The sequence below is a fragment of the Colias philodice genome, chromosome 16, assembly GCF_061535455.1.
Source record: "Colias philodice isolate Cphi_HAF_F1 chromosome 16, ilColPhil1 Martin Lab GWU primary, whole genome shotgun sequence".
Lineage (NCBI taxonomy): Eukaryota > Metazoa > Arthropoda > Insecta > Lepidoptera > Pieridae > Colias > Colias philodice.
In genome coordinates this window covers 228,067-241,583 of record NC_143101.1, presented here as the reverse complement: position 1 = coordinate 241,583, position 13,517 = coordinate 228,067, and the positions used below count along the sequence as shown (strand labels likewise).

Below are 13,517 nucleotides of genomic sequence, written 5' to 3'. Positions count from 1 at the left end.
GAATGGTATCAAAGTAAAGGCTCCTAATGGTAAAGTCTATAGTTATTATTTTACAATTAAAAGTATTTTATAGCTTTTGTAAATCATAATAAAAATCAATGTCTTTAACCTTAAGCGATGTTCCCGCATCGCGGGCCTTGAGCGCGGGGACCGAATCGAGAAATTCCGTAACGAAAAAACCTCACGATCCCCACTCCGACGGGCTCGGAGGTGTGGCTTGAAGGCATGCTATGCAATAACTTTACCACGGCAGTCCCCGAGTGCCACACGTCTTTTTTTTTTGATAGAAATGTATCTTCATACGAATGGTAGCTAAACACTTTAACATAGAGCTTGAAACAAGATTAAGTGACATAATTAATTAACACAGCCATTTCAATACTTGACAGTTCTTGCATCAAATTAAGATAACAGGACATTCAAGCACATTTCTTTATCTCTATTTAGTATAATCTTCTTACTTTCTAATATAATACAATAACACAAAGAACATTTCAAAATAATTTCAAAGACATATCGGATTGTTCCTTGACCACATCCCTCGCAGTTCACAGGTTTCCTGTGGTTGTGGTCACCAACACACCTTCAATTCAACATTGCTTTGTACGAAAACAAGAATAAAATATAGATAACAGATTTTTAAAATGCATTAATATATTAATAAGTTGAACGGTTCCTTCCAATCGTGCATTAAAAGCAACTGTCATGTCAACCATGGATTGCTTCACTGTGTCCATCATAGTGACTTGTGTGACTTGTGCCATAATATGGATATGAGTGGAAAGTGGAAGTGTTTAATATAAGGAAAAACAGCCAGTGACACCAGGTACAAAGTTTTATAACATACCGCAAATATAGACTTAATTTGTAAATTAAATAAAATAAAACTTCGGGGAGCTCTTAAAACACGTGTTTTCACACCTGTTCCTTGATTGTTTATAATCTCAAATTGGATTGAATTTAACAGTTTATTTGATTTGAAACTACTTTTATAAAAGAAGCACGACGAACATCAGTATTTAATATCACACTTAGGTCATGAATAAATAAAAAAAAATTATGGACTAAATCAAGAACAGGGACTTTGTTGATACTAGACTATGTCTATTAAGTTGTAAGAAGCTGAGAATCAATATTTAAAATCTTGAAATCTCGTATGTCAGCTAGTTCCTACTAGTTAGCTGCAATACGAAATTTAAAATTTCATAAAATATTCAAAATTATTGTTAACAAAATGATTATAGACCTATAAATAGCTCTACATTATCATCTACACGAGGCACATTAATGGTAAGACTAATTAAGCTAGGCACTACGATAAGAATCAGATTTAATTCAAACCCGTCAATACTATCTATCTACACAGATAAATTTAGTATTGCGAAATTGTATTGGGTATAATCTATAAGCATAAACTCGCATTTTCATTGCTGTGTATTACAAGATAATGAAATTACTAGCTTTAGCCCGTGATTTCACACGCATTGTTATTGAAAAAAAGCCTTTGAACTTATCAAGGCAACAAATTACAAATTACATTCAGATATATATCCTACTTTTCCGACGAGACTGTATAAAAATATTCTATGTATTTATGTTAAAAATTGTAAAGGTATGTACAATTTCACATTTATAATACCATGGCAAATAAGATGCACATTTAATAAAAAAATAAGCTTCAATAATCCCACGTTTGTTATAATATAGAAAGCTCAATAGAAATAGGTTTTAAAATTTGTGATTTATTAACTCAAATCTAAAATACGATTGAAGCAGTAACACTCTTTCCCCTACAAACATACATTATAAAATAACATTAACCACACTGTAAGGAGTTCCTACATTACGATATAGGGTAAAAGTGGGATAGATGCCCCACTTTTCGAAATAGCCTCATAATTTTAAAAACATGAATCTTATACGAACACTTTGTATGAATATAGCTAGGTTAATTATCTGTTTTGAATTACTATATATATTTTTTATCCTATCATTTATAGATAATGTGTAATAAACATTTTTGTAGAACACCTTTTTTGAGGATAGATGCCTGCAGAGTGGGATAGATGCCTTACATACTCTATAAACGCGAAATCTAATTAAATTTATATGATAAACCAGCAAATGTCATGTTAACATAGTTGTTCTGTTGTCCAAGAATATACTTGCGCTCGCACTCCTTCTTTTCTTTTGTATTTTCGTGGCGTGGTTCTCCTACAATCAGTATAAGGGCAGATCATTAATAAGTAAGTATACATAACAAAAAAAAAGCAAATTAAACGAGTAAAATCGGTTAACATAGAGAAAACCTCTGGCGCAATCAGGTAAAAATATAAACGGTACCTGTGATTATCATATACATAATATTATGATAGATGCCCTTAGAGGCCCCTAAGGGCATCTATCCCTCGAAAAAAAAGGGGCAACTATACTTTTTCATAAGGATAGCTGCCCCAGTATTTTTTTTATTAAATAAAAACAAAAGAGCCACTATTTTCACTTAGATTTGTAATTAATGAACCAGTGTATAGACATAATAAGAAATATAGTGAAATTTATTAATGCTTATAAAGTTATGCAAAGGCAAATATCAACCTTTTTAAATTTTAACGTGTTCGTGAAGTTCGCCGCGGATATTACAACACGCACTAGCGAAGCACGTCTTCACCAAACAACAGCTCATGCGTACCCGAGGTACGGGGTGATAGGAGCTCCTATTTAAATCATTAATTCGTAGTCACGACTCTGGGAAGTGAGGTTTTTTGAAAATGAGGCATCTATCCCGGTGCGGCATCTATCCCACTTTTACCCTAAGCCATTTTCCAAAAGCCACAAAACAGGTGTCTTGTATTTGCGGTGAATTCATTCCTTTAGAAATGTTTTGAAAGCAGATGTTACTGCCGCGTGGTGGATGATTTAAATCTATTGTATTACAGATTGTATTACAAGTTAGATGTAAGGGAAATTGAATATTGACCTTCTATCTGTATAGATATAGAAGTATTTCTATACTATAATATTATAAAGCTGACGAGTTTGTTTGTTTGAACGCGCTAATCTCAGGATCTAGAGGCCCGATTTGAAAAATTATTTCGGTGTTAGATAGCACATAACAACATAACATTTACAACATAACATCCGACGGTCCCGGGTTCGATCCCCGGTCAGGGCAAATATTTGTGTGATGAACTCAATTATTTGTTCTTGGGTCTGGGTGTTATTATCTATATATGTATTTATTAAATATTTTATTTATCGTCGCCTAGTACCCACAACACAAGCCTTTAATTGAGCTTACTGTGGGACTAGGTCGATTTGTGTAATAATGTCCTATAATATTTATTTTATTTTATTTATTTATTTATAGAGGAAGACTATATATCATCATGTTAAGACCAACAGAGTGGGAGTACTGCGGGTAAAACCGTAGGGCACAGCTCGTAATAAATATGAAAGCATGAAACGAAGCTAGAAGTTTAACAAAACATGTTATGTTTCAAATGAGATAAAACAGAACATAATAAGTAAATTGTTGGTATTAAAGTGTTAAAAATGGCTTTTTAAACCTAATTTCATAGATAGTAGGAACGTGTCTAAGATAACTAGGTAATTAGCTTAACTAGTTGTCCTCTAATTTCTATTCCATATTACTTTTTATACACTTTTAATGTTCAATTTGGGTTTTTTACACTGAACATAGAGCATAGATAATTGTTATTTTGTTGAAATAAATAAATGTAAAAGAAAATAATAGGTACGACTACATTAATAATCTTGAATTAATTGTTATGTACTATCCTAGTAAAATAATACACTCACAATGATCTATAGATCTTATAAAAGCGTGTAATACTAAAAAAATAATATTTTTAATATATAATTTACATCTCATCATATCTCAAACAACCAGCAATGGATAGAACGCTACAAAAAATAAATTCTACAAAGCATAAAACAATAAATGGCTTCGTTAGATGTGGATAACCATTAAACTAACGCAGTGAAAGCTCCTCTAGCGATTATATCCGAGTAACAATTATTATACTAACTACTAGTGATTACAATTATTACAAAAGAATGTATTTGCATACGCTGCGTATGATATAATGTGACTGTGGGTCGTGGGAAGGTCGTGGGGTCGAGATAGGGTTGTCACAACTTTGTATTAATGTATTTTTTGAATATCTTATATCGTCACGTCTTTACTATTCAATTCGTTACTGAATAACAATTAGAAATTAATGTAATATGTTTGTGTTTAATATTTATTTCCAATTAAGACTTGACTTACAAGCCAAGTCTTGCGTGAGAATGGAGAGTAACATAAAAACTATTTTATCAGATAACTCTGATTTGTTTTATGTATCAAAACGTAAAGTTAAAATGAATTAAATGCTAAATGACTATAAAATTCTTGAAATAAATAAAAGTATTATTTTATTGCAAGTGACAGCCCTGGACGGTGCACCTCGTACCATGAACTCACACAATACATTACTCATTATGAGTTTTTAGTTCATAACTCCCGAGATCGGAATCTTTATTGTATTTTATGTTATAAAAAATAACAAGGAAAAGTCGACCAAATTTTTTATGAACAAAACTATATTATTTACTGAATGTTTATGTAAATAAGCTCATGAATAACAGAAGACATAAAAAATGTTTGAGATAATTTTAAACCGAGTAAACCACATGTTAGTGAACTTAGCAGATCATTTTTAGCAGATCAAAAAAAAATGTAAGTTCTTATCGCGTGCAGTTGAGTTCTACAGTTCCTGATACTTTTTAGAAATAGTTCTGGCGTTTTTACCTTAAAATACGACATTTGAAAAAATGATCTGCCAACTTCCCGTAGCAGATCATTTTTAGCAGATCAAAAAAAAAAATGTGAGTTCTTATCGCGTGCAGTTGAGTTCTACAGTTCCTGATACATACTTTTTAGAAATAGTTCTGGCGTTTTTACCTTAACAAACGACATTTGAAAAAACCCGACCTGGACCCGGCTTAACGTGATGCTAAGACGTAATGCTACGACGTGATGCTACGACGTGATGCTACGACGTGATGCTACGGCGTGATGCTACGCTGTGATGCTACGGCGTGATGCTACGGCATGTGTTACGGCGTGATGCTACGGCGTGATGCTACGGTGTGGTGCTACGGTGTGATGCTACGGCATGATGCTACGGCGTGATGCTACGGCATGATGCTACGGCATGATTCTACGGCGTGATGCTACGGCATGATGCTACGGCGTGATGCTACGGCGTGATGCTACGGCGTGATGCTACGGCGTGATGCTACGGCGTGATGCTACGGCGCGATGCTACGGCATGATGCTACGGCATGATGCTACGGCATGATGCTACGGCATGATGCTACGGCATAATGCTACGGCATAATGCTACGGCATGAAGCTACGGCATGATGCTACGGCATGATACTACGGCGTGATGCTACGGCGTGATGCTACGGCATGGTGCTACGGCGTGATGAAATATGACATAAATAAATTTTCTAGTGTTTCATTTTACGCGAGTATTTCTAAAAAGTATCAGGAACTGTAGAACTCAACTGCACGCGATAAGAACTCACATTTTTTTTGATCTGCTAAAAATTTAAATTGGCAGATTATTTTTTCAAATGTCGTTTTTTAAGGTAAAAACGCCAGAACTATTTCTAAAAAGTATCAGGAACTGTAGAACTCAACTGCACGCGATAAGAACTCACATTTTTTTTGATCTGCTAAAAATGATCTGCTAAGTTCACTAACATGTAAACCACATAGAATATCTAAGAAACCAAAAACAGTTTTCACAATTAGATTAATATATAATTATTAGCAATATCCCTTTATAACAAATTTATAAGACCATTTCCCAAGTGAAACATAAAAAAGGTCACCGTCGAACACTTAGCGAAACCTTTAAATTATATACAATTAAGTACAGTAAATAATAACTTAACTAACACAAGTTTTCACTGTGAAGTGGCGTCTTCCTGTTGCGATAAACCGCAGTGTGCTAAATGTAGCTCAAACGTGATAGAAAGTAACAATCTACTATTGAAGTACACGTAGTTTATTGTAAAGGATTATATTGCTATAGGTATCATTTATTTCGGTGACACTTAAATATTTAAAAAATATCACTCAAATGAGCGTATAAAAACAAAGCGGACTTCTTAACACTTAACTACATTACCGAAAAATCAATGCATTTTGTAGAGCCTATCTCTATTTTTTCACTATAGCTAAGAACAAACTCTAATCAAAATTATACTACATATCATAGTGATGTATAATTTTGGATCGTCTATTTCACGACGATATCTATTAAATGAATCTTAAAATGAACTGACCTTTGATCTCTGATGACGTCAGCACGGACCCAGGGCCCCGTGCCCCACTCCTCCTCCTCGGGCTTTGCTTTTAGCAGCCCTGACAGCCATGTGTACGACTTGCTACGCTTCATCGTACTATGTTACAGATTTTACTTATCATCACTAGGTTTCACTGTTCATCACTCTGTTTCACTACACGACATTGATCAGCACTTTGTTTTACTGACCATTACTTTGTTTCACTGACCATTACTTTGTTTCACTAGCCATCACTTTGTTTCACTGATCATGACTCTATTTGTCTGACCATTACTATGTTTCACTGATCATGGCTGTATTTCATTGACTATGTTTCACTGCCCAAATTTTTTTTCACTGTCCATGACCTTATTTCACTATTTCTTTATTTCACTGACCTTCATGTTGTTTGTACAGTGATCATTGTCAAGTATGTATTTGTATTTGGATTTGCATCATGTTTTATGTTTGAGACAAAAATACTGTAATCATAAAAATAAACACTATAAATTACGAATTAAATATGTGTATAAGATCGCTTTGATGAAAGATAATAAATATTTGTTTTATTTATAGAATTTTACAGAGCAGTTTAATGTTCTACAAATATTTATTTCACGTATCCATTATTTATTTCATTATTCCAAGAACGTAGCTCGTACTAATTGATGCCATTGTGCTGTCATCAATAACTTCAAAATACCAATTAAAATGACTCGACAAAAAACATTGAAGTTTATTTGGAAATCGCTTTTTTATTCTCAAAGTGTTATATCATCGTTTTTAACAATATAATTATTTAAGCGTAACGACTTATTTTGGCAGCAGTTAGATTATAGATTATCGATTTCTTATCAGAAATCTTTTAAAGATAATATGTAGCGAGGTTACCTTTTTAACATATACTTAAATTCAATGTTCATTATATGGTTTTACGATAAAAACCAAAAACCTTTTTTGATAACAATTTCCGTATAAATCAATCTTGACATGCATCTTTTACTTTACAACCGTAATAAGTGACTAAATTAAAGAGCTTCATACTTTCTTTACTACAAAACGTAACAACCGGTTTTCAATTTAGCACCATTATACACATATTTAATTGAGAAAGTGTACGTTTGTTAAGAGATGATGCGTTTGTATCTATACTATATATTAGTATAATATAGCTGAAGAGTTTGTTTGTTTGTTTGAACGCGCTAATCTCAGGAACTATTAGTCCGATTTGAAAAATTATTTCGGTGTGAGATAGCCCATTTATCGAGGATGGCTATAGGCTATATAACATCACGCTAAGACCAACAGGAATGGAGCAATGCGGATAAAACCGCGGGGCACAGCTAGTTGTGTATTTACTGAATATGTTTAAGCATTAAATAACACAAATAGTTATAAATTATTTTGTTTTATTGTTATTACAAACTATTAAACACTGCGGAGGTTTATAAGCTTCTTGAATATTATCTTCTGCATACATTGTATTGACATTTCTTGCTTTCTCGACACCGTTTTATCTGAAACAATAACATTGATATTATTAATGTTTTGTTAAGGGTATAATAATATAATTTATGAATCTACTACAAAACTATATAAATAACTAACTGTGCTTAGCGGTTACACCTGCGCACAATAGCACAATACAAAATGTTTTAGGATTTTCTTTTTACCCATTATCATGTACATTTATGTAGGAAATTTTTATTTAAAATAAATTACAATAAAAAAACTATCAAATAAATTTATTGATGTTTTTTTCGCTTTATTTCCTCTCAGATAACTTTAGAAAACATAAACAATGAATATTTAGAGCGAAATTAACAGAAAAATTCTATTACGGGTTATAAATAAACATAAGTTACCAAACGTAGGAAGTAGGTACGTTATCTCCATTCGAAGTGTGAAATTTACATAAATTGAACCGATTTAAAGAGAAATGATGAATGCTGTAAAATTTTTTAATTCACAACATATCGTTAAAATAGTAGTACATAAAATATTACATGTATCTAACTTTTCAAAACAGTTAAAACTGAGACAATACATGAACAAAGTCAGGGCGTTCAACTGGTTCCAAACAGCCAAGTCATCTCTATATTGTGTCAAGTGGACATCTCTAACTGTCCGTTATATTTTTACTATTCAAAACTTTACTACAACACTCCTCACTAAAATGTTTTAAAGTTCGTTAGACACGTTTTAAAATAGGTGTATAAATAATGTTATGTTTTACGTTATTATGAGAATTTAATATTTAGTAAGAATGAATCAACTCTTGGAATTGAAGGAACTGTTATATGAATTGCAATTGTATAATAAAGTTTCATTTCGTAAATCTTACACTTGACCGACATACTAAACAGTGTTTTATAACAGCATTTGTTAAACAACTAGCCGATCAGAAATAACACGCTACAATAATATCATCAGAAACATTAAAAATATTATCTAATTAAGCTATGCGCTTTAAAAGCCCTACCGGTCACACAAAGCTTCATACAATAATATAAATAAAACAACATTTAACAACACGTAAAAGCTCTACCAAAAAGTTCTTCATAGAAAGCTACAACCGTCACATTAAACTATCGATAACATAAAAGCTTGTAACAAAAAGCTTCAATACAATAGTAAAAAAACGAATAAAATTATCCACAACGAAAAAGCTCTACCTAATTCGCTTTAACTCTACCAAGTATGTTTTAGAAAGCTTCAATACAATAGTAAAAAAATAATCTACAACGTAAAAGCTCTACCTGTAATATTGTTCCCAATATGGCAAGCTGCCAACACTTGGGCGATAGTCCTTCGTCCTTGTCGGAGCAACGCCCTGCGCATACGCATCCGTGACGGAATGCTAGCCTATCTATTGTCACATCTAATAAAACAATTCTACTAATCATTACTACGATAAAGGTTTTTGGTTTGTTGTGATATCAGAAAATTAGAAAATATAAAAAGATTCATAATATGTAAGACGCAGAAATAAATGTAAATAGCATATAAATTTTGTATTTTTACCTGAGTGTTGCAGATCAAAATCCCGGGCAGTATATTGTGTCGTTTATATATTTGCCATGTACAATTTTGCAACTTTGTCAACCTTCCGCCTAAATAAATAATTAATAGATAATGTTTTTTTATCATTTCATATTCTTTTTTATAGATTAGGCATTAGGCATATCCTATTAATTATTATTGTATTAATATTATAAATGTGAAAGTTTGTATGGATGTATGGATGTTTGTTACTCTTTCACGCAAAAACTACTGAACCGATTACAATAAATTTTAGCACACATATAGAGGGTAACTTGGATTAACACATAGGATAGGTTTTATCCCGGAAATCCCACGGGAACGGGAACTATGCGGGTTTATCTTTGAAAATACTAACATAGATTAAATAGATAGATAAATACTGCTTTCCGAATCGGTGGTAAATGTTAAAAATAAGTACCTATGACGTTTCAAAAGTGCTTCTAGAAGAAGTCTAATTGAATAAATAAATGTTTGAGTTTGAGTTTGAAAACGCGGCAGAAGCCGCGGGCGGAAAGCTAGTAAATTATATTCTAGTTAAAGTCACGAACCTATCTATAGTTCATTTCTTTTTGTATAATCTATTACAAATTTCTATTAAGACACAGATGACATCACGCAAATATAACTGACATTAGTAACATTATCTAACGAACAACAATGGTTTAGTTGTGTGTAACAGAGGTTCTAGTGTATTTGCTGATAGCTTATCATTCAACGCTCGCCTTTCCAGTAGCCTCTGATTAATTATTTATTCACTGTCTAGTGCTATAGAATATGTCAACATAGATATTTCTATGTATTTGCTATAGGGATAATGTTTGTAAGTAGGCTCTGTATGTGTGCGTAAAGCCTGGTGTGTTACCTAAATTGCATTCAAAAAGTTAAAGCCCTAATAAGAATGAAACTTACTTAGATCTAGTCTTTTTTCAAGGTTTTAATTGCTGTTTTAATAGGACAACTTTTCCAAGGCATAATTGTCATTATGAGAAGAGCTTTAATGGGAATGTAATATTATGCTATTCAAGAATAATTATGGCCTCTATTTTTACTGTATCGTTATGAATCAAATCAAAGGGAATCAATTATATTCGATACTAGCGGTCCGCCCCGGCTTCGCCCGTGGTACATATTTACGTTTTCTCTACATAAAAACCATCCTCGTACTTCAAGGAATATAATAAAAAAAGAATTATCGAAATCGGTTCAGCCGTTCTCGAGTTATGCGCTTACCAACACATTTTGCGATTCATTTTTATATATAAGATTACTAGCAACAATCTAAACGCTGTCTTGCTTCGCAATAAAAGGCTGTATCAAATCAGCCATAATGGTGATAATCGCAAGGAAAATCATCATGAGATAGATCAGCGATCATTCTGCCTTTTACCTGTTATAAAATGCTATTTATCAAACAAATTCTCATGATATTAAAATAATATGAAGCGTTTGATTTTACACCTACCACATCTTATTGGAACGAATCCTACTATCATATTATTGGAACGACGACTCTACAAATCTCTACAACTAATATAAATTAATAAAGTTTAAAACTCTCCCTGTCAAACTATAATAATAGATAATCAAATTAACAAACAATACTTAGTATTTTCTTGTGTTTGATTGTTTATTTCAATTTCCAAACAATACTTTTCTTAAAAAACTCGTTTAAAAAGCATTTAAATGCTATAAAACTTACAATTAAAACGAAATAATACGATTATACACATTCCTATGATTATACCATTAGACTAATCATATAACATAATGCATATATACACATATAATTTGTACAAACAGACGACTTTCTCAAGCTGACAGCTCACAGTTCAATCAAATGCATCATCTGTATAATGCACACGACTTGATTATCTTATCACATTTCTTGTTACACTGCTGTTAATGTGCTTATAAGTAATCAACGAGTAACTGCAATTTTAAATCAGTTAATTGAAGATTGGTTAGTTTTTGTGTGGTAGAATATTTTTTGTTCGTAAATAAGTAAGTATGTGAAGTGTTTATGAGTTTTCATTAGATTAGAATCTATGCATATATCATATTATAATATATTTTGTAAACCGTCACAATCAAGGTCACAATATTATACTTACGTGATCTATATAATATTTCATCAACGATCACATCGTGAACAAAAAATGATCGTGTGCCGAAGCACACGTGTCAGAACTGAAACTTCATTGGCAAGATTCAAAGATACCAAAATTGTGCCTAACTGACCTTGAAATTTCACTTAAAAATATTCAATTAGAATGTTTTAAAATACCGCTTAATTTTATAATAATTAATAAATTATTCACTTTCAATTAGAAAATAGCGTTATAGATAGAATACAATTAGTAAAATAGACACTAGAAACCTGCTAATTATCAAATATGTACTTGTATGCCATTAGTAATTACTTAATGACATGTAAGTGGATAGAATTTATGTTTACTGCCAATTTTCTTCGATAAAAAGTAAGTATCCAAAAATATACCAAAATCAAACCAAACACGTCTTAGGTGAACGACACAATTATAAATAGTATTTTTAATTGTTTACCTTCAATCACACTTACTTATAGTTAAATGGAATGATCATATTTAAATTAACAAATTAAACAAACTTAAATTTTCTAAACAACGGCCTTTTTCTTTTTTTTTTAAGTGTGGTGTCTCTCAATGTTAGCCAGAAGGGCTTCTACATTTTAACGCGGACGCGAGGGTGAACTGAAGGTTCACCCTGGTAGCGACATGCACAAGGGCGTCCCCCCTTGACGGGGACCACGAACCTCGGCTTGGGCTGTCGCTTGAGTGGAGGAGGCCAGAAGGGCCCTAATCGGACGGCAACAACGGCCTATACTGAACAATTTTAAACTACTGTGGCTTATACGATCTTATTATGCAATTTAAAGTGCAACCTCTCTTTCTATCTTTACTTATTTAAGTAATATATAAGGCTGAAGAGTTTGTTTGTTTGAACGCGCTTATCTCTGGAACTACTGGACCGTTTAAAAATATGTTACCGCCGTATATATAAATGATGAGTGCTATAGGCTATAATGTACAACGAGAGAAGTCGAGGCGAACCACTAGTTTCAATATAAACTGCAATATTATAGCTTCCCCACTCCATCCTCTAAATTCAAAAAGATTCACAAATATTATGTCTCAACAGTGTCAACCGATCCATCATGTGTTACGAAATAACTAGATCGTAAGTGATTATTCAATTATTCAAAACCGGAAATTAAGTAGCTGCTGCCCACGCGTTAACGTTTTAAAACAGTTCACCGAACGAATTTATGAAGTACTTAGGTTTTATTAAGAGAAATGGTATTTAAAAGAAATAATACGTGTTTGATGGCAGAGAAACTTTCAACTGTTATTGATAATTCTAGTGTTACATTAAAATATTGTCAATTTTCAACAATAAAAAAAAACCGGGAATAATAATTAAAATTTCAATAGCATACCTAAATGGAGATAAGACATAACCATCTGAATACATGCTTATAATAGAATTAAAATAACTGGAATAAATTACAAGAAAATAATTCAAAATTGATTTTAAAGTCTCGGTAGAGCAAACTACGGTAAGTGTTCTATTGGTGATATTTTATACGAAAACTAATGAAAATAAAAATAAATATAGTTTGGAAAATCCAAAAGTGCACGCCTCATAATTTTTTTTTTAATAATTATTTATTAATTATTATTTTTGTTTATTTAATAACAATTAAACCACATCGAATCAGACCCTGAAAAATGAAAGGGTTCTATTCCTGAGCATACTCAAGCGTAAGAGAAAAAAAAAGACTCGATTAGTAAAGTATTTCGGTCGCTATCGTGTTAACAAGAAAAAGGATCCGCACATACAGACACACGGACGTCCAAGACAGAACTTTTTTAAACTGTTTTTTAACTAGTTTAAATAACAAAAATGACATCAAAAATATCATGAACGTTAAAAATAGTGTTTTTTCTTAATATGTGTGTGTATGTATTATCTTACAAGTGCAATGTATGATACATAAAGACATTTTAAGTTTGAAAAATCAGATGTTTTGCGCGAAGTGACAGTAGTACCCACCTCAACGCTTCGCTTAT

The 13,517-nt window shown here is 32.2% G+C and overlaps 1 protein-coding gene across 3 annotated transcripts in view; it reads right to left on the bottom strand.

The window, feature by feature from the left end:
• Positions 1-13,517, bottom strand: part of LOC149481376 (uncharacterized) — a 465,629-nt gene that overhangs the window by 416,349 nt on the left and 35,763 nt on the right. Inside the window, exons 2-3 of one of the 3 annotated variants that reach the window (XM_089705004.1) lie at positions 7,786-7,880; positions 6,364-6,845 (exon numbers count right to left, since the gene is read on the bottom strand). In XM_089705004.1, the coding sequence (XP_089561130.1) occupies positions 6,364-6,476 (113 nt within the window). In that variant the 5' untranslated portion in view covers positions 6,477-6,845; positions 7,786-7,880. The remainder of the gene's footprint in view (positions 1-6,363; positions 6,846-7,785; positions 7,881-13,517) is intronic. The other 2 variants (XM_089705005.1, XM_089705006.1) reach the window with 2 other exon arrangements.